This window comes from Salmo salar, chromosome ssa01 (assembly GCF_905237065.1).
Source record: "Salmo salar chromosome ssa01, Ssal_v3.1, whole genome shotgun sequence".
Classification (NCBI taxonomy): Eukaryota; Metazoa; Chordata; class Actinopteri; order Salmoniformes; family Salmonidae; genus Salmo; species Salmo salar.
The window spans coordinates 25,816,068-25,836,830 of record NC_059442.1 but is presented as its reverse complement, the minus strand read 5'-3'; the positions used below and the strand labels follow the sequence as shown (position 1 = coordinate 25,836,830).

Here is a 20,763-nt window from a genome sequence, read left to right as displayed (position 1 = left end):
TGAACTAAATATTGACTGATTGTCATCAAGCTGTCCACTCAAAAAGAATCTTCAAGCTGTAACCGATTCCTGCAATGAATCGTGAATAATAATGAGTGAGAAAGTTACTGACATACAAATATCATACCCACAAAACATGCTAACCTCTCACCATTACAATAACAGGGGAGGTTAGCATTTTTGGGGGGGATAATATTTGTGCATCTGCAACTTTCTCACTCATCATTATTCAAGATTCATTCAGGACTATCCGTAATCATGGTAGCATCCACATTAATGTAGAAGTGTTTACAAACATATACTATTCTTATTTACAATAAAAGTGACTCCAAATTACACAATACATTATTTACCCTTCATTTCTATTGGGCACAAAATAATCTGAGACACAACCAAAACAAAGAGCAATGCATCCAACAAGTTTGTAGAGTCACAAGCTTGATGTAATCTTTGCGTGCTAGGAATATGGGACCAAATACTAAACGTTTTACTACTTTAATACACATATACACTACCGTTCAAAAGTTTGGGGTCACTTAGAAATTTCCTTATTTTTGAAAGAAAAGCAATTTTTTTGTCCATTAAAATAACATCAAATTAATCAGAAATACAGTGTAGACATTGTTAATGTTGTAAATGACTATTGTAGCTGGAAACGGCTGGCAGATTTTTTATGGAATATCTATATAGGCGTACAGAGGCCCATTATCAGCAACCATCACTCCTGTGTTCCAATGGCACGTTGTGTTAGCTAATCCAAGTTTATCATTTTAAAAGGCTAATTGGTCATTAGAAAACCCTTTTTCAATTATGTTAGCACAGCTGAAAACTGGCCTTCTTTAGACTAGTTAGACTTTGTTGTAAAATTTCGCCGGAAGAAATGGCAGCAGTTTTACGGGCGCCCAACCAATTGTGGTACTATGTGTTTTTTTCACGTTATTTGTAACTTATTTTGTACATAATGTTTCTGCCACCATATCGTACGGCAAAAAAGAGCTTCTGGATATCAGGACAGCGATCACTCACCTCGGATTAGATGAAGATTTTTTCTACATCAAAGACGACACACAAGACATTCTCCAAACACCCCACAGGACCGGCATCCCCGTTATTTGCAAGAGGAAGCGACGCAGATACAGAGGACAAAGAGCCGGATGCCTGGTCAGGACCCGGAGAAGGCGACTGATCGAGGTACGATCACGAATGTCTTACCAACGGGACATCAAAAACTGTAATATCCTATGTTTCACGGAATCGTGGCTGAATGACGACATGGATATTCAGCTAGCGGGATATACGCTGCACCGGCAAGATAGAACAGCACACTCCGGTAAGACGAGGGGGGGCAGTCTGTGTCTATTTGTAAACAACAGCTGGTGGACGAAATCTAAGGAAGTCTCTAGATTTTGCTCGCCTGAAGTAGAGTATATTGTGATAAATTGCAGGCCACACTACTTGCCTAGAGAGTTTTCAGCTATACTTTTCATGGCTGTTTATTTACCACCACAGACGGATGCTGGCACTAAGACCACACTCAGTCAGCTGTATAAGGAAATAAGAAAACAGGAAACCACTCAACCAGAGGCGGCGTTCCTAGTGGCTAGAGACTTTAATGCAGGGAAACTTAAATCAGTTCTACCAAATTTCTATCAACATGTTAAATGTGCAACCCGAGGGACAAAAATTCTACGTCACCTGTGCTCCACACAGAGACGCATACAAAGCTCTCCCTCGCCCTCCATTTGGTAAATCCGACCACAACTCTATCCTTCTGATTCCTGCTTACAAGAAAAAATTAAAGCAGGAAGCACCGGTGACTCGGTCTATAAAAAAGTGGTCAGATGAAGCAGATGCTAAACTACAGGACTGTTTTGCTATCACAGACTGGAATATATTCTGGGATTCTTCCGATGGCATTGAGGAGTACACCACATCAGTCACTGGCTTTATCAATAAGTGCATTGAGGACGTCGTCCCCACAGTGACTGTACGTGCATACCCCAACCAGAAGCCATGGATTACAGGCAACATTCGCACTGAGCTAAAGGGTAGAGCTGCCGCTTTCAAGGTGCGGGACTCTAACCCGGAAGCTTATAAGAAATCCTGCTATGCCCTGCGATGAACCATCAAACAGGCAAAGCGTCAATACAGGGCTAAGATTGAATCATACTACAATGGCTCCGACGCTCATCTTGTGTGGCAGGGCTTGCAAACTATTACAGACTACAAAGGAAGCACAGCTGCGAGCTGCCCAGTGACACGAGCCTACCAGACGAGCTAAATCACTTCTATGCTCGCTTCGAGGCAAGCAACACCGAGGCATGCATGAGAGCATCAGCTGTTCTGGACGACTGTGTGATCACGCTCTCCATAGCCAACGTGAGTAAGACCTACACAAGGCTGCGGGGCCAGATGGATTACCAGGACGTGTGCTCCGGGCATGTGCTGACCAACTGGCAGGTGTCTTCACTGACATTTTCAACATGCCCCTGATTGAGTCTGTAATACTAACATGTTTCAAGCAGACGACTATAGTCCCTCTGCCCAAGAACACAAAGGCAACCTGCCTAAATGACTACAGACCCGTAGCACTCATGTCCGTAGCCATGAAGTGCTTTGAAAGGTTGGTAATGGCTCACATCAACACCATTATCCCAGAAACCCTAGACCCACTCCAATTTGCATACAGATCCACAGATGATGTAATCTCTATTGCACTCCACACTGCCCTTTCCGACCTGGACAAAAGGAACAGTTATGTGAGAATGCTTTTCATTGACTACAGCTCAGCATTCAACACCATAGTACCCTCAAAGCTCACCACTAAGCTAAGGATCCTGGGACTAAACACCTCCCTCTGCAACTGGATCCTGGACTTACTGACGGGCTGCCCCCAGGTGGTGAGGGTAGGTAGCAACACATCTGCCACGCTGATCCTCAACACTGGAGCTCCACAGGGGTGCATGCTCAGTCCCCTCCTGTACTCCCTGTTCACCCACGACTGCATGGCCAGGCACGACTCCAACACCATCATTAAGTTTGCAGACGACACAATAGTGGTAGGCCTGATCACAGACAACGACGAGACAGCAAATAGGGAGGAGGTCAGAGATCTGGCCGTGTGGTGCCAGAATAACAACCTATTCCTCAAAGTTACCAAGACTAAGGAGATGATTGTGGACTGCAGGAAAGGAGGACCGAGCACGCCCCCATTCTCATCGACAGGGCTGTAGTCAAACAGGTTGAGAGCTTCAAGTTCCTCGGTGTTCACATCAACAACAAACTAGAATGGTCCAAACACACCAAGACAGTCGTGAAGAGGGCACGACAAAGCCTATTCCCCCTCAGGAAACTAAAAAGATTTGGCATGGGTCCTGAGATCCTCAAAAGGTTCTACAACTGCAACATTGAGAGCATCCTGACTGGTTGCATCACTGCCTGGTACGGCAATTGCTCGGCCTCTGACCACAAGGCACTACAGAGGGTAGTGCGTACGGCCCAGTACATCACTGGGGCTAAGCTGCCTGCCATCCAGGACCTCTACACCAGGCGATGTCAGAGGAAAGCCCTAAAAATTGGCAAAGACCCCAGCCACCCCATTCATAGACTGTTCTCTCTTCTACCGCATGGCAAGCGGTACCGGAGTGCCAAGTCTTGGACAAAAAGGCTTTTTACCCCCAAGCCATAAGACTCCTGAACAGGTAATCAAATGGCTACCCGGACTATTTGCATTGTGTACTTTTATAGCCTCGCTACTGTATATAGCCTGTCTTTTTACTGTTGTATTATTTCTTAATTACTTATTGTTCAACTAACACCTTATTTGCACTATTGGTTAGAGCCTGTAAGTAAGCATTTCACTGTAAGGTTGTATTCGGCGCATGTGACAAATAAACTTAATTTGATTTAGTTGAGTATCTGGAGCATCAGCATTTGTGGGTTCGATTACAGGCTCAAAATGGGCAGAAAACTCGTCAGTCTGTTCTTGTTCTGAGAAATGAAGGTTATTCCATGCGAGAAATTGCCAAGAAACTGAAGATCTCATACAATGCTGTGTACTATTCCCTTCACAGAACAGCGCAAACTGGCTCTAACCAGACTAGAAAGAGGAGTGGGAGGCCCCGGTGCACAACTGAGCAAGAGGACAAGTACATTAGAGTGTCTAGTTTGAGAAACATACGTCTCACAAGTCCTCAACTGGCAGCTTTATTAAACAGTACCCGCAAAACACCAGTCTCAACTTGAACAGTGAACAGTGAAGAGGTGACTCCGGGATGCTGGCCTTCTAGAAAGAGTTGCAAAGAAAAATCCATATCTCAGACTGGCCAATATAAAAAAAGATTAAGATGGGCAAAAGAGCACAGACACTGGACAGAGGAACTCTGCCTAGAAGGCCAGCATCCCGGAGTGGCCCCTCCACTGTTGACGTTGAGACTGGTGTTTTGCAGGTACTATTTAATGAAGCTGCCAGTGGAGGACTTGTGAGGTGTCTGTTTCTCAAAGGCCTGATAAAGGTGGAATGCTTCCTTCTGGAAGGTTCTCCCATCTCCACAGATGAACTCTGGCGCTCACTCAGAGTGACCATCGGGTTCTTTGTCACCTCCCTGACCAAGGCCCTTCTCCCCCGATTGCTCAGTTTGGCCACGGCTAGCTTTAGGAAGAGTTTTGGTGGTTCCAAACTTCTTCCATTTTAAAATGATGTAGGCCACTGTGTTCTTGAGGACCTTCAATGCAGCATAAATGTTTTGGTACCCTTCCACAGACCTGTGCCTCGACACAATCCTGTCTCGGAGCTCTACGGACAATTCCTTCGACCTCATGGCTTGGTTTTCGCTCTGACATGCACTGTCAACTGTGGGACCTTATATAGACAGATGTGTGCCTTTCCAAATCTTGTCCAGTCAATAGAATTTGTTGTAGGAACATCTCAAGGATGATCAATGGAAACAGGATGCACCGGAGCTCAATTTCGAGTCTCATAGCAAAGGGTTTGAATACTTACCGTAAATTCCGGACTATAAGCCGCAACATTTTTCCCACGCTTTGAACATCGCGGCGTTAACAATGACGTGGCTAATATATGGATTTTTCCCGCATTCTGTGACGTGCTCAGTTTTTTGGTGGCATGAAGCTTTCATTAGACCAATGAAATTGCCGAACGGGTTAAGGTCAAACAAGTTTTTTGTTTACTGTTTAGATTAAATCGAGCGCTCTCAAACTTCCCATCATTCTGATTACGGTAGTCATTTTGTCACCCTCATCATGGCAAAGACACGGAGAAATGAATATGATGCAGTTTTCAAGTTGAAGGCGATTGATCTGGCTGTTGGAAAAGGAAATAGAGCTGCTGCACGGGAGCTTGGTCTTAATGAGTCGATGATAAGACGTTGGAAACAGCAGCGTGAGGAATTGACTCAGTGCAAAAAGACAACTAAAGCTTACTGCTAATTTTTTATTTTTTTGTTACAAGCCGTTTCGTTAAAGCCTATTTATTTTTGTTACAAGCCGTGTTTCGTTAAAGCCTATTTATTTTTGTTACAAGCCGTGTTTCGTTAAAGCCTGTGTAAAGTTAATTTGTTTCAATGTACCGGTAGGCACCTGCGGCTTATAGACATGTGCGGCTTATTTATGTTCAAAATAAAAATAAATTTTTTAATTCAGGCTTATATTCAGGTGCGCTTAATAGTCCGGAAATTACGGTATGTAAATAAGGTATTTCTGTTTTTGTTTTTTTATACATTTGCAAGAATTTCTAAAACCTATTTTTGATTTCTCATTATGGGGTATTGTGTGTAGATTGATGATGTAAAAAATTATTTAATCAATTTTAGAATAAGGCTGTAATGTAACAAAATGTGGAAAAAGTCAAGGGGTCTGAATACTTTCCAAATGCACTGTAAATTGTAACAACTTAACAATTCCTGTGTCTGTCTGTCAAGATTCCATCATGCCATTTGACTAGATTTGAAGGGTAGATTATTGTGTGGTTTGGGTGTGGTTGTGTGTCAGAGTGACATAGCATAGTTTAATTAAAAGACACTCCCTGATCTTTGTTGTAGCATATCATAACAAAAGTAACCTGTCTCTGGTTTTACCTCTAGACTAGTGGTAGACTGTCTCAACATGAAGATACCCACATACTCATGTGTGGTGTGGCCTATGCTGGCATTGTAGTCATAGCGTCCATTATGGTGACTTAAATGCCATGGCATCCATTGGGGTGACTTGTTTTTCAAGTCACTTGTTACTTGATTGATAGACTGCTTTTCAAACATTGTACAGTAGTTGTGGCTAGGGCTGGGAATTGCCAGCGACCTCATGATGCAATATTTTCATGATACTTAGGTCCTGATACGATACGTATTAGGATTCTCACGATTCTATGCGCAGTATGTAATCCACAGAATAGGGTCTATAGACATCGCCGGGCGGCAGCGTAGCCTAGTGGTTAGAGCGTTGGACTAGTAACTGAAAGGTCGCAAGATCGAATCACCGAGCTGACAAGGTACAAAATCTGTCGTTCTGCTCCAGAACAAGGCAGTTAACCCACTGTTCCTAGGCCGTCATTGAAAATAAGAATTTGTTCTTAACTGACTTGCCTAGTTAAATAAAGGTAAACAAATATGTATTGTGATTTGATACTGTCCTAAAATCACTAGTTGTAGTCAGTGGGAGATTTAAAGAAGAACCTCCTTACTGTCACTGTGACTCAGCTCCTCTCAGCCCTTCAATACAGGGTAAGTCATGCTGAGGCCTGGCTATGTGGCTAGCTGATGGATTTACACTTAGTAAATTAAACACCAATGCTATTGATTTGATTACATAATAAGCCTCGCTACAGGCTTGACAGCCCCTGACTGACTATCTGTGGATTTGTTTTAAACTCTAGAAGATCAGAAATAATGTTTAAGTACAATAATAGTATTTTCTAATACATTACAAATATGAGTATCTAATATATTATTAATATTTACAGAGCTTTGTTATTAATGGCATGTTTTTGTCTTTGAACACAAACTGCATGTCTGGTTTGGTATGGGGCTCTAAATCACATTGACAACCATTGGTAATTCTTAATATTCCTATGTCTGAAGGAATGCAGTGAACATTGGCTGCTAAGGCCAACTATGGGTACCCTCTGAAAGTTAAATGACCAAGCAGCCCTAATTTCACCAAGTACTTTTCAGGCCTCTGTGCTCTGTTTTGTGCTAAAATCTGTCAAGTGGTAGTGCACATTGTGTTCAAATAAAAGTTGCATGGTGCTAGATAGATTGTTGAACCCATCGTACCTCTTTGAAGCAGCAGGTTTTGTAGACTATACATATTGTAGTGTTGCTTGTCTGTGTACACTCAATATAAACTCACTGTACTAGAAAACCTGTGTGATGATATGTATGTTTGCAGTTTATGATTTAGTGTCAAGACAAATCTTATCTAACGATATTCACACTCTGAGATGAAGAAATCAATACTTATTTTCCTCTCACCAAACTGTAGCAGCGTTAGCCCCTTGACGTTAGCGGAGCTACTGACGGCACAAGATTGCAGTGTTGGTCAGGGCTGGGCAGCAGCAGCAAACTGACTAATCACTACAGCTTAAGCCCTATGCTGTAATAGTACAGAGAGCAAAGAGCAGAGTAACACAGGGCTGGATCTCCCCTGCGGTCCACCTGACCATCAGGAGATTAGCTAGCTAACTAGCTAGCAGCCCCACTCTTACACTGCACTCAGAGAGCACAGGGCTAATCAACAGAGAGCTCCAGCTACCCATGGCTGCCATTTTGCGGAAGTAAGAAGAAGTAACCGGACACCTGTGCTGCCTGCTGCCACAGTTCCCTCCCAGACAGGGCGGGGGGAGGCGGGGCCAGACCGGATAGACCAGTGTGCCGCATTCTTTTCCAACCTGGAGGCTTTTCTCAGGAACACAGAGATCTTCTGTACACATATACACACAGGGGGAGAGGGGAAAGAACCATGCCAGGAGGGCAACTCGGACAGTAGCTCTGACTCAGGTCTCTGTACCTACACATACGGAAGGAGAGGAGAAGTGGAACCTTCCGGGCCAAATTCAAATAACTTGTTCCGTTGTTTTCCTGAGAAACTGAGAATTTGTTTCTCCTGGATTCCCAGGGAGATTATTCCGGGACATGCTTCCTGCCTCTGAACAGTTTGACGTGACCGGGCACGTCATTGGAATTCTGCTCTACAAAACTGGAAGTTCTGAAACTCTGGAAAATGTGTCTGTGACATTTAATGTAGAGTAGAGGCTGTTTGTGATTGAAGAAAGTTGTCTATACACAGCACAGCAAGGTTTTGTGTTGCCAAACGGGATTACAGGATAGCAGGGGTTATAGCTGGAGCCCTCCTGGAGAGGGTAAGAAGAGCTAGGGGATTTGTCCTCACAAAGGCCTTTTGTTCATTGGAACCAGTAGAAGTGGAACACAGCTTGGCAGGTTACACAGCTGGAGGTGTAAAGATGAGCCTTTTGTGACACTCTGAATGGACACACTGTGCTGGGCTAGCCTTTCTACCTGGCTGGCTGACTAGAAGTTACATTTTAGTAATTTAGTAGACACTCTTATCCAGAGTGACTTACAGGAGCAATTAGGGTTAAATACCTTGCTCAAGGGGCAAATCAACTGATTTTTCACCTAGTCGGCTCAGGGAATCAAACCAGCAACCTTTTGGTTACTGGCCCAACGCTCTTAACGCTAGGCTACCTGCCGACCCAGAGTTCCCTGCCCGAAGTACATGCTACAGTGCAGTTAAGGGCTCTGTGAAAATGGACAGTGTAAGTAATAGCTCTGAGGGTCAGGGGAAGCAGCAATCCAATTTGTTCCGCAATAAGATATCCACTATGTTTACACGTGGGGACAAGACTGAGCCTCAGAGGCTGGCGGGAGAGACTGCGGTGCTGACGGCTTTCAGGACCCTGTCTGATGAAGAGAACGATCTCACAGGGGTCAGTGATCAAAGTGCCCTGGATGTTATCAGTGATGTGAGGGGTATGAGTGTGGTACTTCATAAAAGAGAGGCCACCTTCCTTTATACTGAGGACAGGATAGAATCATGGGAGAATGAGTCCAGTAGCTTTGTGACCTCTCCTAACGCAGGCCAGGTGTCTGTTTCCCCGGCCGACCCAGGTCTGGTCCAGGTTACAATGGTGGAGATCTGTAGCGACACAGAGATGGAAGATGAGGAGGGGATCAGCAGCCTCAGCCAATCGGACAAGCATGACGCCCCTAGAATTTCCTTCCCACCTGACGATACAATGGTGGAGATCTGTAGCGACACAGAGATGGAAGATGAGGAGGGGATCAGCAGCCTCAGCCAATCGGACAAGCATGACGCCCCTGGAATGTCCTTCCCACCTGACGATGACCAGTGGACTGTGGCAGTTTTCGATGATAACAAGGGTCAGCTACCACCCGTTGGCCCAGTGAGAGGTGCCATTGAGACAGACTTAAAGCTGCCTGTGTTTAAGCCACATAGTCTTGTGGAGGGATCCCTCAAAAACACCTCTGTTCTGTACTCTGCGAGGTTTATGGGCAGATCTAACAGTGGGACAGATCTTGGACTGCTCTCCTCTGTCTCCAAAACACAAGTGCCTGGAGACGGCTGCAGCACCGACCTCTACACTGATCCCAGGCCTGTGGAGGTGGGTGTGGATGCAGCAGCCATGGGTTCAAAGGGGTCCAGCCATCATCACCACAAAGTAGCCAAAGGCGTCAGCACCAGCCAGGAGGTTTTGGGCCTTACTGACATGTGTGCTGGAGACAACTCTGCAGTGGCTTCACCTCTTAACTTGTCTCTCACCTCTGAACCCCAGACATCAGAGGAAGCAGCAGACGACACTGCCTTGCAGTCAGGACAGCCAGAAGACCAAGATTCTGGACAGAGGAAGGAGATTTTGGGGGAAAACACTGGAACTGAGGAGCATAAAGATCATGTCCACTGCCTGGACTCCCCCTCCACCCTCTCTGAGTCAAAGCCACCTGAAGCAGCAGAGACATCTTATCCTAGCCTGGAGAAGCAGCCTGACACTGAAGTGAGAAAAGGTATTTTAAGGACTGGTCTGTCCGTGTCGCGTGTTCCTGGAGAGTCCCCAACTGACAGCCAGCCAAGTGCCACTCCTGTCTCTGTCTCACCCAGGGGCCAAGGCGACATGCCTGTCAAAAGGAGGCCCGACAAAGACTCACCCTCCGCCTCCCCCTCCAGTGGCACAGTCTCCTCCCATGCCCCCTCCTTCCAGCTGCCTGCCCTGTTCAGTGGACTGCGGGTTCTGAAGAAAGGGGCTGTGGGGGAGGAAAGGGAGACAGTGTCTGAGATCAAACAGAGAGATGCTGACCTGGCCCTTCTGAGCCTGAAGAAGACCGTCAACAAAGCCAATAACTTCCCTGAGCAGATCACCTCCAGTAGCCGCACCCCCAAGAAACGTCCAGAGCCCAAACATGTGTCTGAGACCAAGGGTAATCTCCTGGGGCAGCTCAGCCAGCTGCTCAACCTTGACGGGACCAAGGCCGAGGACAAGCCGGACTCACTGCTAGAGCTCAGAGACAGGGAGCCTGAGAGGGGGGAGAAGGGGGCGACAGACAAGGGTCCAGATCTGATCCCCACCACCCCACCAGCAGACAGCAGGAAAGCCTCAGACACAACATTAAACACTTTTAATAGTCTCTTCAGCTCCAAACCTGCTAAAAGGGATACAGCGGATCCTGTGGATTTAGAGGCTGTCAAGAAAAGAAATAAAAGTGAGAAGGACCTGCTGAAATCCATCTTTGAGAGAACCTCCAAGTCTCCCAGCAGTGAGCAAAAAGCTCCAGCAGAGTCTAAAGTATGTACTGTTTGTGTCTAACTCAAAGGTTTATTCCTTCTGTATTTTATAGAACCCTATTGTTTGTTTGTTCTCAGATCATCAAGGTTTTGAAATGTAGGAATGCAGAGCCATTTGAAGTGTATGTTGTGTTTTGTTGTGACCTGCAAGGCAGACAGGACAGTAGGGTATTAGTTTTGGTCATGATCTTGATTTGAGATGTTCTCATGTCTTATCACATGTTGACTTTTCAGTCAGATTGCAGATACTCTTATCCTGGGCACCAACTGTTCTGTAAGTCTGTATGTTCTGTGTTAATTGAGGAATGATCTGCTGTCTTTCCTCCCAGTCTGAGGTCACCTCCCCTACAGACAGTGAGGACCGGACCCCCGGGCGGCTCCAGGCCATCTGGCCCCCGCCCAAGCCCAAGGATGAGGAGGAGAAGGTGGGGCTCAGGTACACCGAGGCAGGTAAGGACCTGCGCCATCCTGGAGCTCTCCACTTACTCTACACCGCATCTAAAGTCTCATACAATGTCCTGTTAGAAATGCATGTATGCTGTTGTCTTCCTTAACTAATTCTCACAAGACAAGATAGTCTTAACAAAAATAAACTGAGTGCCTCCTCCCTGTTTTATCCAGGGCAGGCGCTCTCCTTACATAATCGGTCTATTTAGTCTAATTGAGAGGTGACACAAACATGTAGTGCAGCCCTGCTGGTATCTACAGAGCCAGCTAATCCCAGTGACGGGGTGTAAAATAACCTTAAATCCATTTAAAGCAGGAACGCACTGAAACCTTCCCTCCACAGTAATGCTGCTGTCTGTTGAGACGTCTGGTAGAATCACACAGTATAGTGGAGCTTTGGGAGGTAGTTTGGGGATAGGCTGGGGGTGGGCAGCCTGCCATTCTCTCAGCATGTCTCTCTTTGAAGAAGAATACTCACATAAATAGGGTAAAGGCACGGAGGACTCTAAATAGGCTGATCTGATTACATTACAGGGAGAAGTTCATTTATCTTAATGTGTTGGTTGCAGAAAACCTGCTGTACTGGAGCAGAGCAAGTATGTGGCAGCTATATCAGGCCATCTCATGGAGTTTGGAAGGTGGAGGAAAACATGTTTACGTGTGTGTGTGTGTGTGTGTGTGTGTGTGTGTGTGTGTGTGTGTGTGCGCACATCCATGCTGTAGGCACGCACCCACACACACACCATTACCATTAACTCTCGTGCTTTCACTCTCTCAGAATTTTAGCCTTGAAACAGCATTGTTGGTTTGTTCAAACTGCTTGTGTAACCCTAATTATTTTACTTAACTATCTATTGTTTACCCCGAAGGGCCCGATGATAAAGAGTCTGGTTACCATTAAGTTATTTTCTATAGTTTAATCATTCCAAGTAGCAGTAACACAAACTTTAGGGGCACAACAGGTTACATCTTCACTTATCTGTCACACATCATCTCTCATGTGAATTCCTCCTCACGTGCAGGTGAGTCTGGGAAGGGTATTTTCAGAAGTCCCAACATAAAATACATATTGCAATGCCATAATAAAAGTCTCAGATACACATTGCATGTTTATGATTATATACTGAACAAAAATATAAATGCAACATTTAACAATTTCAAAGATTTTACTGAGTTACAGTTCATAGAAGGAAATCTGTAATTTGAAATAAATTCATTAAGCCCTAATTTATGGATTTCACATGACTGGGAATACAGATATCTTTTTTTTTAAGTAGGGGCGTGGATCAGAAAACCAGTCAGTATCTAGTGTGACCACCATTTTCCTCATGTAGTGCGAGACATTTCCTTCTCATAGAGTTGAGAGCATCCCTAACATGCTCAATGGATGACATGTCTGGTGAGTATGCAGGCCATGGAAGAACTGGGACATTTTCAGCTTCCAGGAATTGTGTACAGATCCTTGCGACATTGGGCCATGCATTATGATGCTGAAACATGAGGGAAGGGCAGCAGATGAATGGCACGACAATGGGACTCAGGATCTCGTCACGGTATCTCTGTGCATTCAAATTGCCATCGATAAAATGCAATTGTGTTCATTGTCTGTAGCTAATGCCTGCCCATAGCATAACCCCACCTCCACCATGGGGCACTCTGTTCACAACATTGACATCAGTAAACCGCTCGCCAACACAAAGCCATGCACACTGTGCCATCTACCCGGTACAGTTGAAACCGGGATTCATCCATGAAGAGCACACTTCTCCAGCGTGCCAGTGGCCATCGAAGGCGAGCATTTGCCCACTGAAGTCAGTTACGAAACCATGGTGAGGACGACAAGCACACAGATGAGCGTCCCTAAGACGCTTGCTGACAGTTTGTGCAGAAACTATTCGCTTGTGCAAACCCACAGTTTCATCAACTGTCCGGGTGGCTGGTCTCAGACGATCGCGCAGGCGAAGAAACCGGATGTGGAGGTCCTGGGCTGGTGTTGTTACACATGGTCTGCGCTTGTGAGGCTGGTTGGACGTACTGCCAAATTCTCTAAAGCGACGTTGGTAGAGAAATTAACATTACATTCTCTGGCAACAGCTCTGGTGGACATTCCTGCAGTCAGCATTCCAATTTTGCACGCTCCCTGAAAACTTCAGACATCTGTGGCATTGTGTTGTGTGGCAAAACGGCACATTTTAGAGTGGCCCTTTATTGTCCCCAGCGGAAGGTGCACCTGTGTAATGATCATGTTGTTTAATCATCTTATTGATATGCCACACCTGTCAGGTGGATGGATTATCTTGGCAAAGAGACATGCTCACTAACAGGGATGTAAACATATTTGTGTCATTTTTTTTACAAAATAATATTTTTGTGAGTATGGAACATTTCTGGGAACTTTTATTTCAGCTCATGAAACATGGGACCAACACTTTACATGTTGCATTTATATAGATTTTTCAGTATAAAATATAGATTTCTTATTCTAAAACCATGGCTACAGTTACATACTTTAAAACACCAAACAAGCATACTGTGATACCCCCTCTACAACAGATTGCTTAGCGCAAATAGCTTTACTGCTGAGTGTGCTAACTTGTTCATACTGCCAGAAGCTCTTTATATAGTTCACTGCACAATTAGATGAAAAAAACAACTATTTTGATGTGGTTGTCGAAGACATTGTTATTCTCACATACACTGAGTGTACAAAACATTAAAATATTATAAATTGAAGTGCCTTTGAACGGGGTATAGTAGTAGGTGCCAGGTGTACCGGTTTATGTCAAGAACTGCAACTCTGCTGGGTTCTTCACACTCAACAGTCTCCCATGTGTATCAAGAATGGTCCACCACCCAAAGGACATTCAGCCAACTTGACACAACTGTGGGAAGCACTCGGGTCAACATGGGCCAGCATCCCTGTGGAACACTTTCGACATCTTGTAAAGTCCATGCCCCGACGAACTGAGGCTGTTTTGAGGGCAAAAGGAGGGGTGCAACTCAATATTAGGAAGGTGTTCTTAATGTTTTTCACTCTCAGTGTATGTTGTCCTTATAAACTATATATTACTATAGTTTATTGTGGGATAACGAGGCAACATAAATAAAGCAGTCTTTGAAAATTCAATATCTTTCACGGTACCAGCAAGGACATTAAAAACAGGTTGGTTTAGTTTCCTAAATAGGCGCTTTTACTGGCATAGCTGTAACTGATCCACCCTACAGTAACTGTTGTCAGATGTTACTGTTGTCTTAAAAAGTAGATTCATGTCCTTTATTGTTCTTCAAGTGGTCCGTCGAGACAAAGGCATGTCTCTTTTGTCTCTCAACATCAGCCTAGCGTAATATGGAAGAGGAGAGGATGATGTTTTACTGCCATATTAGTTACCCCTGCAATGATAGGTTAATCTTGTGTGCATGTCACTATTTTACTAGTTAATGTATGATCACAGAGTAAATTATCTCATGAATGGCCAGTAAATTTGGTGGCTTTTGAAAGTGTCATCTCTGGCAGACATTAAAATAATCCTTCAAACTAATGTGACATTTGAGATGGTCATATGCTGTGTAATTGTATTTATGTAGAAATATTTATTACATTATGGTGTCCTACAGTAAGTGTCTGTGCTCTTTACGCTCACAGAGCACCAGGCTGCCCTCTTACAGCTGAAGAGAGAATGCAAAGAGGAGGTGGAGAAAGTACATGTAAGTTAATCTCCTTGTTCGAAGCAGTTCACTACATATAGTTCCTACTGGTTTCAGCACTGGGGTTTGTTTCAATGAAGAGAGAGAGAGAGGTTTGCAGATGTAGTCACCTCACCATGTCCTCCTGGAATGTAATAACAAAGTAACTTATAGTTAGGGAACCCAGGCAACTGCAGTTTTCTTCAGAGACACTAGATGTCACCAATCAACCACAGAAGCAAAGCCAACCCTTGTCTTTAGTGACTGGACTTTCCACGCTTGATGTCTGAGCTTGTCCCATAGTGTAGTTAACACTTCTCTTCATCACCATAGAACACTTACAGCCTTTAGTCTCTATCTAAATGTTATTAGCCTCACCTGTTGGGCTTATTCAAAACTGTATGTCAAAGTGGGTCTGGTGTCATCTTTTGACTCCTTCACATGGTCATTTCAACTAAAGCATCTCAGTAATTGACACACCTCTGTGGCATAACACTGTTGTCAGTCCCCAGGTTTTATCAGCATAGAAATGATCAAATGTGTTGGACTCTGTTTGAATGACAGTGCTCACCTCCAGTAGGACAGACCACATTCACATTTGATATGCAGTCAGCGTTGACTCTGGAAGCTGTGATGTCCTCATATGAAATAAGATCACCATTTACAACCTGGATGCACACAGAGATCTAATTTACTGAACTGTCTCTCTGCAACTGGAAATGTCTCCATTGTTTCTTGTAAGATCTAGTTTTGAGTTCACCCTATGAAGTTAGTAGATTCCAAGGAAGCACTAAAACGCATTGTTTGTTCAACTGAGCCACCAGTGCCAAGGTGGTGCAACTGAAAACAGTATTTCAAATAGTTTCTCACAGGTCTCAGTGGAGCGGTCAAATGTATTGGTTATGTTTTCTCTGTCTTCCAAGAACAGCCTGAGATTAATAAGAATGCATGTCAAAACATGCCAGATGATAGAACTGTTGACCTTATTTATGGAACAATTTTTTTGAAGATCAAGCTTATGGGAGCAAAATGTTTGGAAAGTGTGTCTTAAAATTACTATTATTACAGCAGTGCTGAATCAGCAGCTATAGGTTACTCTGTCTTCCTCTGTGTGTTACCCTGTCATTTGTCCCCGATCCCTTGCATTAGGCCATGATATTGACACTCCTAAATATGTAGTTAAACCATGAGAAAGGACAGAAACGTGCCTAACACATTTTCCTAGCTGACCACATGCTAACAAGGAACATGTGTCGGATACATAGCAAAATATTTTCCTTTTCACTTTTCCTCAAGTTTGTCTGGATTGTGTTGATGTTTGAAACGTCTATCAACATCCAGCTTATTAGATCTTCATTATGTTGTCAGTCATTGTACTTTTCGGTTGGAGATGAAAGATTGGAATGAAAATGAGTGGGCATGTTAGAATTACTACATTTCATCTCATGAAGGTCATGATGAACATTTTGAGTCACCCAGGGGTCTTTTTGGAGCCCCACAGTATGTGATTCTGTTTCATATGGCTGAGTGGGATGTTTCTGACTGATCTCTGTGCTCCTGCTCCACACAGGCAGACTTTGAGCTACAGATCTTCCAGGTGCGAGGGGAGCATGCTGTCGCCATGTCCCATCTGGAGGGAGTGATCTGCATGATGCAGACAGACCGTCAACAGGCCTTCAGCCTGGGACACGAGAGGGGCGAGCTCCGTGAGGCCTGCGTGTCCACCGAGGACGACCTGCCTCCCAAAACTTTTCGGAATGTCTGCATCCAGACAGACAGGGAGACCTTCCTCAGGACGCCCGAGGGTGAGGCCAGTCGGCCCGGGCTCAGCCCCAGTCAGAACGTGCCTAAGAAACTCAACCTGGACTCCATCAACCTGAGTCTGCATGGAGGAGCCTCAGGGCTCCCCGGCCCACCTCCCCCGCCCCCTCCTCCCCTTCCTCCCCTCCCTGGCCAATCAGGACCGCCTCCACCTCCTCCTCCACCTCCCCCTCCCCCATTACCTGGCAACATGGGGCCACCGCCTCCACCCCCCCTCCCAGGTTTTGGTCCCCCACCTCTCCCACCTCCCCCTCCCCCTCCTCCGGGGTTACCTGGAGCTGGCCCTCCTCTTCCTCCCCCTCCACCTGGGTGTGCCCCACCCCCTCCTCCTGGGGGTGGATTATTTGGGTTTGGGTTCAGCCAGGCAGCAGAGAAGGCCCCAAGGAAACCTGCGTTGGAACCTGCTACTCCCATGAAGCCTCTATACTGGACGAGGATACAGATCCAAGACAATAAGTATGTACTACTTCTATAGCCCATTCACAAGCTTTATTATCATCCCTATCTCCCCAGTGTGTCACTGCCATCCAGTATAGAGACACTGTCATTCAGTAATGCATCAGGCTGGGTTGACCTCCCCTGCACCAGTACTCTGGATGAGGACAGGTGCCCCAGTGAGATGTAGTGGATTATTCAGCTAATTTCCAGTGGCTGTGGTTTGTACTGCTGGATACCAGGCTCACAGCTTTATGGCCTTGTATTTCTATGGCTGGATTAGTAGAGGAAGTTGACTTGTGGTTCACACTCTCTGATCCTGGCCAATGATGGAGGGTTGAGTGGGCCACAGCGGTTTCATGTCTGCTATAAAGTTTACAGGAGAACAGAATTAAACAGGACTCTTAACTGTAACAAGTTTTTGGGCTAATGGACATTATGAGGGGAAATACAGTACACTTTGAAATAAGGCCAGGTCAACGAACAAATGTGAAGATAAACACAATTTGACTGTGTACACAGTGCAGGCTTTATGAGGAACCTGTAATAGGAAGGAATAGTTAGCACTAGTGTTTCCCCTAGGATTTCTTTCAGCAAATTTAGCAGGGGATTATTGGAGTCTTCCTGCAGGGTGGGGTGGGTACATCTTCTACATGCATATAGGGGAAATGCATACATGACATACAGGGGAATGGCATACATGATATACAATGCCTTTGGAAATTATTCAGACCCCTTAACTTTTTCCACATTTTGTTAGGTTATAGCCTTTTTCTAAAATGGATGAAATAAATGTAAAAAAACCTCAGCAATCTACACACAATGCCCCATGATGACAAAGCGAAAACAGGTTTTTAGAAATGTTTGCAAATGTATTACAAATAAAAAACAGAAATAATTTATTTACATAAGTATTCAGACCAATTGCTATGAAACTCAAAATTGAGCTCAGGTGCATCCTGTTTCCATTGATCATCCTTGAGATGTTTCTACAACCTGATTGGAGTCCACCTGTGGTAAATTCAATTGATTGGACATGATTTGGAAAGGCATCCACCTGTCAATATAAGGTCTCACAGTTGACAGTGCATGTCAGGGCAGAAGCCACTAAAGGCACAATACAACCAGCTTGGAGTTTGCCAAAAGTCAAAAGATTATCTTGTCTGATGAAAACAAGATTGAACTCTTTGGCCTGAATGCCAAGCGTCACGTCTGGATGAAACCAGGCACAATCCCTACGGTGAAGCATGGTGGTGGCACCATCATGCTGTGGGGATGTTCTCCGTGGCAGGGACCGAGAGACTAGGCAGGATCGAGGCAAAGATGAACGGAAATAAGTCAAGAGCGATCCTTTTTGAAAACCTGCTCCAGAGCCCTCAGGACCTGACTGGGGTGAAGGTTCACCTTCCAACAGGACAACAACCCTAAGCACACAGCCAAGACAATGCAGGAGTGACTTCGGGACAAGTCTCTGAATGTCGTTGAGGGGCCCAGCCAGAGCCCAGACTTGAACCCGATCGAACATCTCTGGAGAGACCTGAAAATATCTGTGCAGCGACGCTCCCCATCCAACCTGACAGAGCTTGAGAGGATCTACAGAGAAAAATGGGAGAAACTCACCAAATACACGTGTGCCAAGCTTGTAACGTCATACCTGTAACGGGCATCGTAAGGATTGGACCAAGGTGCAGCGGGAACGTGTATGCTCATCCTCTTTATTAAATCAAAAGAAGGAAAACCAAACAAATCACGTTTACAAAACAACGACCGACACTAAACAGTCCTGTCAGGTGCACAGACACAAAACAGGAAACAACTACCCACAAATCCCATTACAAAAACACCCCTATACATAGGACCTTCAATCAGAGGCAAGGAGGAACAGCTGCCTCCAATTGAAGGTCAATCCAATGAACTAAACATAGAAATAGATAGACTAGACTGAACATAGAAATACACTAACATAGAACATAGACCAAAAAACCCCGGAACACATAAAATAAACACCCCTCTTACATAAGTACATAGCCCAACAAACCCTGAACCACATAAAACAAACACCCCCTGCCACGTCCTGACCAAACTACAATAACAAATAACCCCTTTACTGGTCAGGACGTGACAATACCCAAGAAGACTCCATTCTGTAATCTACTGCCAAAGGCGCTTCAACAAAGTACTGAGTAAAAGGTCTGAATACTTATGTAAATGTGATATTTCAGTTTTGTATTTTTTTTTAATAAATTAGCAAAAATTTATAAAAACCTGTTTTTGCATTGTCATTATGGGGTATTGTGTGTAGATTGATGAGGGGAAAAAACGAATTAATTAATTTTAGAATAAGGCTGTCACGTAACAAAATGTGGAAAAAGTCAAGGGGTCTGAATACTTTCCGAATGCACTATATAGGGGAATTGCATACATGTCATATAGGGGAATTGCATACATGACATATAGGGGAATTGCATACATGATATAAAGGGGAATTGAATACATGACATATAGGGAAATTGCATACATGACATATAGGGTAAATGCATAAATGACAATACAGGGATGATCCAGTCATTTATAAATGTTGTCTACCGTGGAATCACAAAGGCTTTGTGGAGTTTATGTAGATTTACTTTCCCAACATTTTCTGTCATTGTTTCCTCCACTGCAGCGTGCTGGAGACAGTCAGAGTCCATTGCATGGAGTTATTTGAGTTGGTCCATTTGAAGGCAGTATGAAATGAAAGGGTGGATTTTCAGGAGTAACATTATGTTCTTGGTTAAAGCCTATTCTGGGCTGTCTCAGACAGATATTTTCACCACCGCTGTGGGAAGCCAATAGCAAATAGGACCCAATTGGACTCACTTCACTCTAATTGAGTCTCTGGCTATGTGGTTGATTGCTGTGGTATTTCAGCCATGACTAGCTTGCCAACTTTTTTGAATGTTTGTTGAGTTCACTTTGTCTCCACAGTTGTAAAATGTCTCCTCTCTGGAGGAACAGCCCGGGCCTGCCAAACCCTGACCTCATGACTGGACAGTAGAGAGAACCCAAACACATTTAAGGCATATCTACTGTATATACAGTATGGAGACAGTGCTTTAACCTACATCTACAGAAGCAGTGTAAAAAGTGCCAAACAGTAGGCCTATTACATTTTACAAAGGGATCCTTTATAGAAAGTTGCTAAATCATGCAACATTACACAGTAGTATCAGTAGATTAGCTCTACTTTGAAAGATAACATGACCTGTTACACACTGAGTATACAAAACATTAAGAACACCTGCTCTTTCCATGACAGACTGACCAGGTGAATCCAGGTGAAAGCTATCCACTTCAATCAGTGTAGATGAAGGGGAGGGGACAGGTTAAATAAGGATTTTTAAGCCTTGACACAATTGAGATATGGACTGTGTATGTGTGCCATTCAGAGGGTGGTTGGGCAAGACAAAATATGTAAGTGCCTTTGAACGGGGTATGGTAGTAGGTGCCAGGCACACCGGTTTGTGTAAAGAACTGCAACGCTGCTGGGTTTTTCATGCTCAA

General features: G+C 44.5%; 1 protein-coding gene across 6 annotated transcripts in view; it reads left to right on the top strand.

Annotated features, from left to right (window-relative positions):
- The window catches only part of LOC106586878 (formin-1), a 97,650-nt gene that overhangs the window by 25,112 nt on the left and 51,775 nt on the right, over positions 1–20,763 (top strand). For 4 of the 6 annotated variants that reach the window (XM_045715748.1, XM_045715753.1, XM_045715739.1 and 1 more), the window contains exons 4-6: positions 11,163–11,283; positions 14,924–14,985; positions 16,535–17,241. In XM_045715748.1, coding sequence (XP_045571704.1) covers positions 11,163–11,283; positions 14,924–14,985; positions 16,535–17,241 — 890 coding nt within the window. Of the gene's footprint in view, positions 1–7,739; positions 10,835–11,162; positions 11,284–14,923; positions 14,986–16,534; positions 17,242–20,763 lie in introns of those variants that run through there. The other 2 variants (XR_006769274.1, XM_045715731.1) reach the window with 2 other exon arrangements.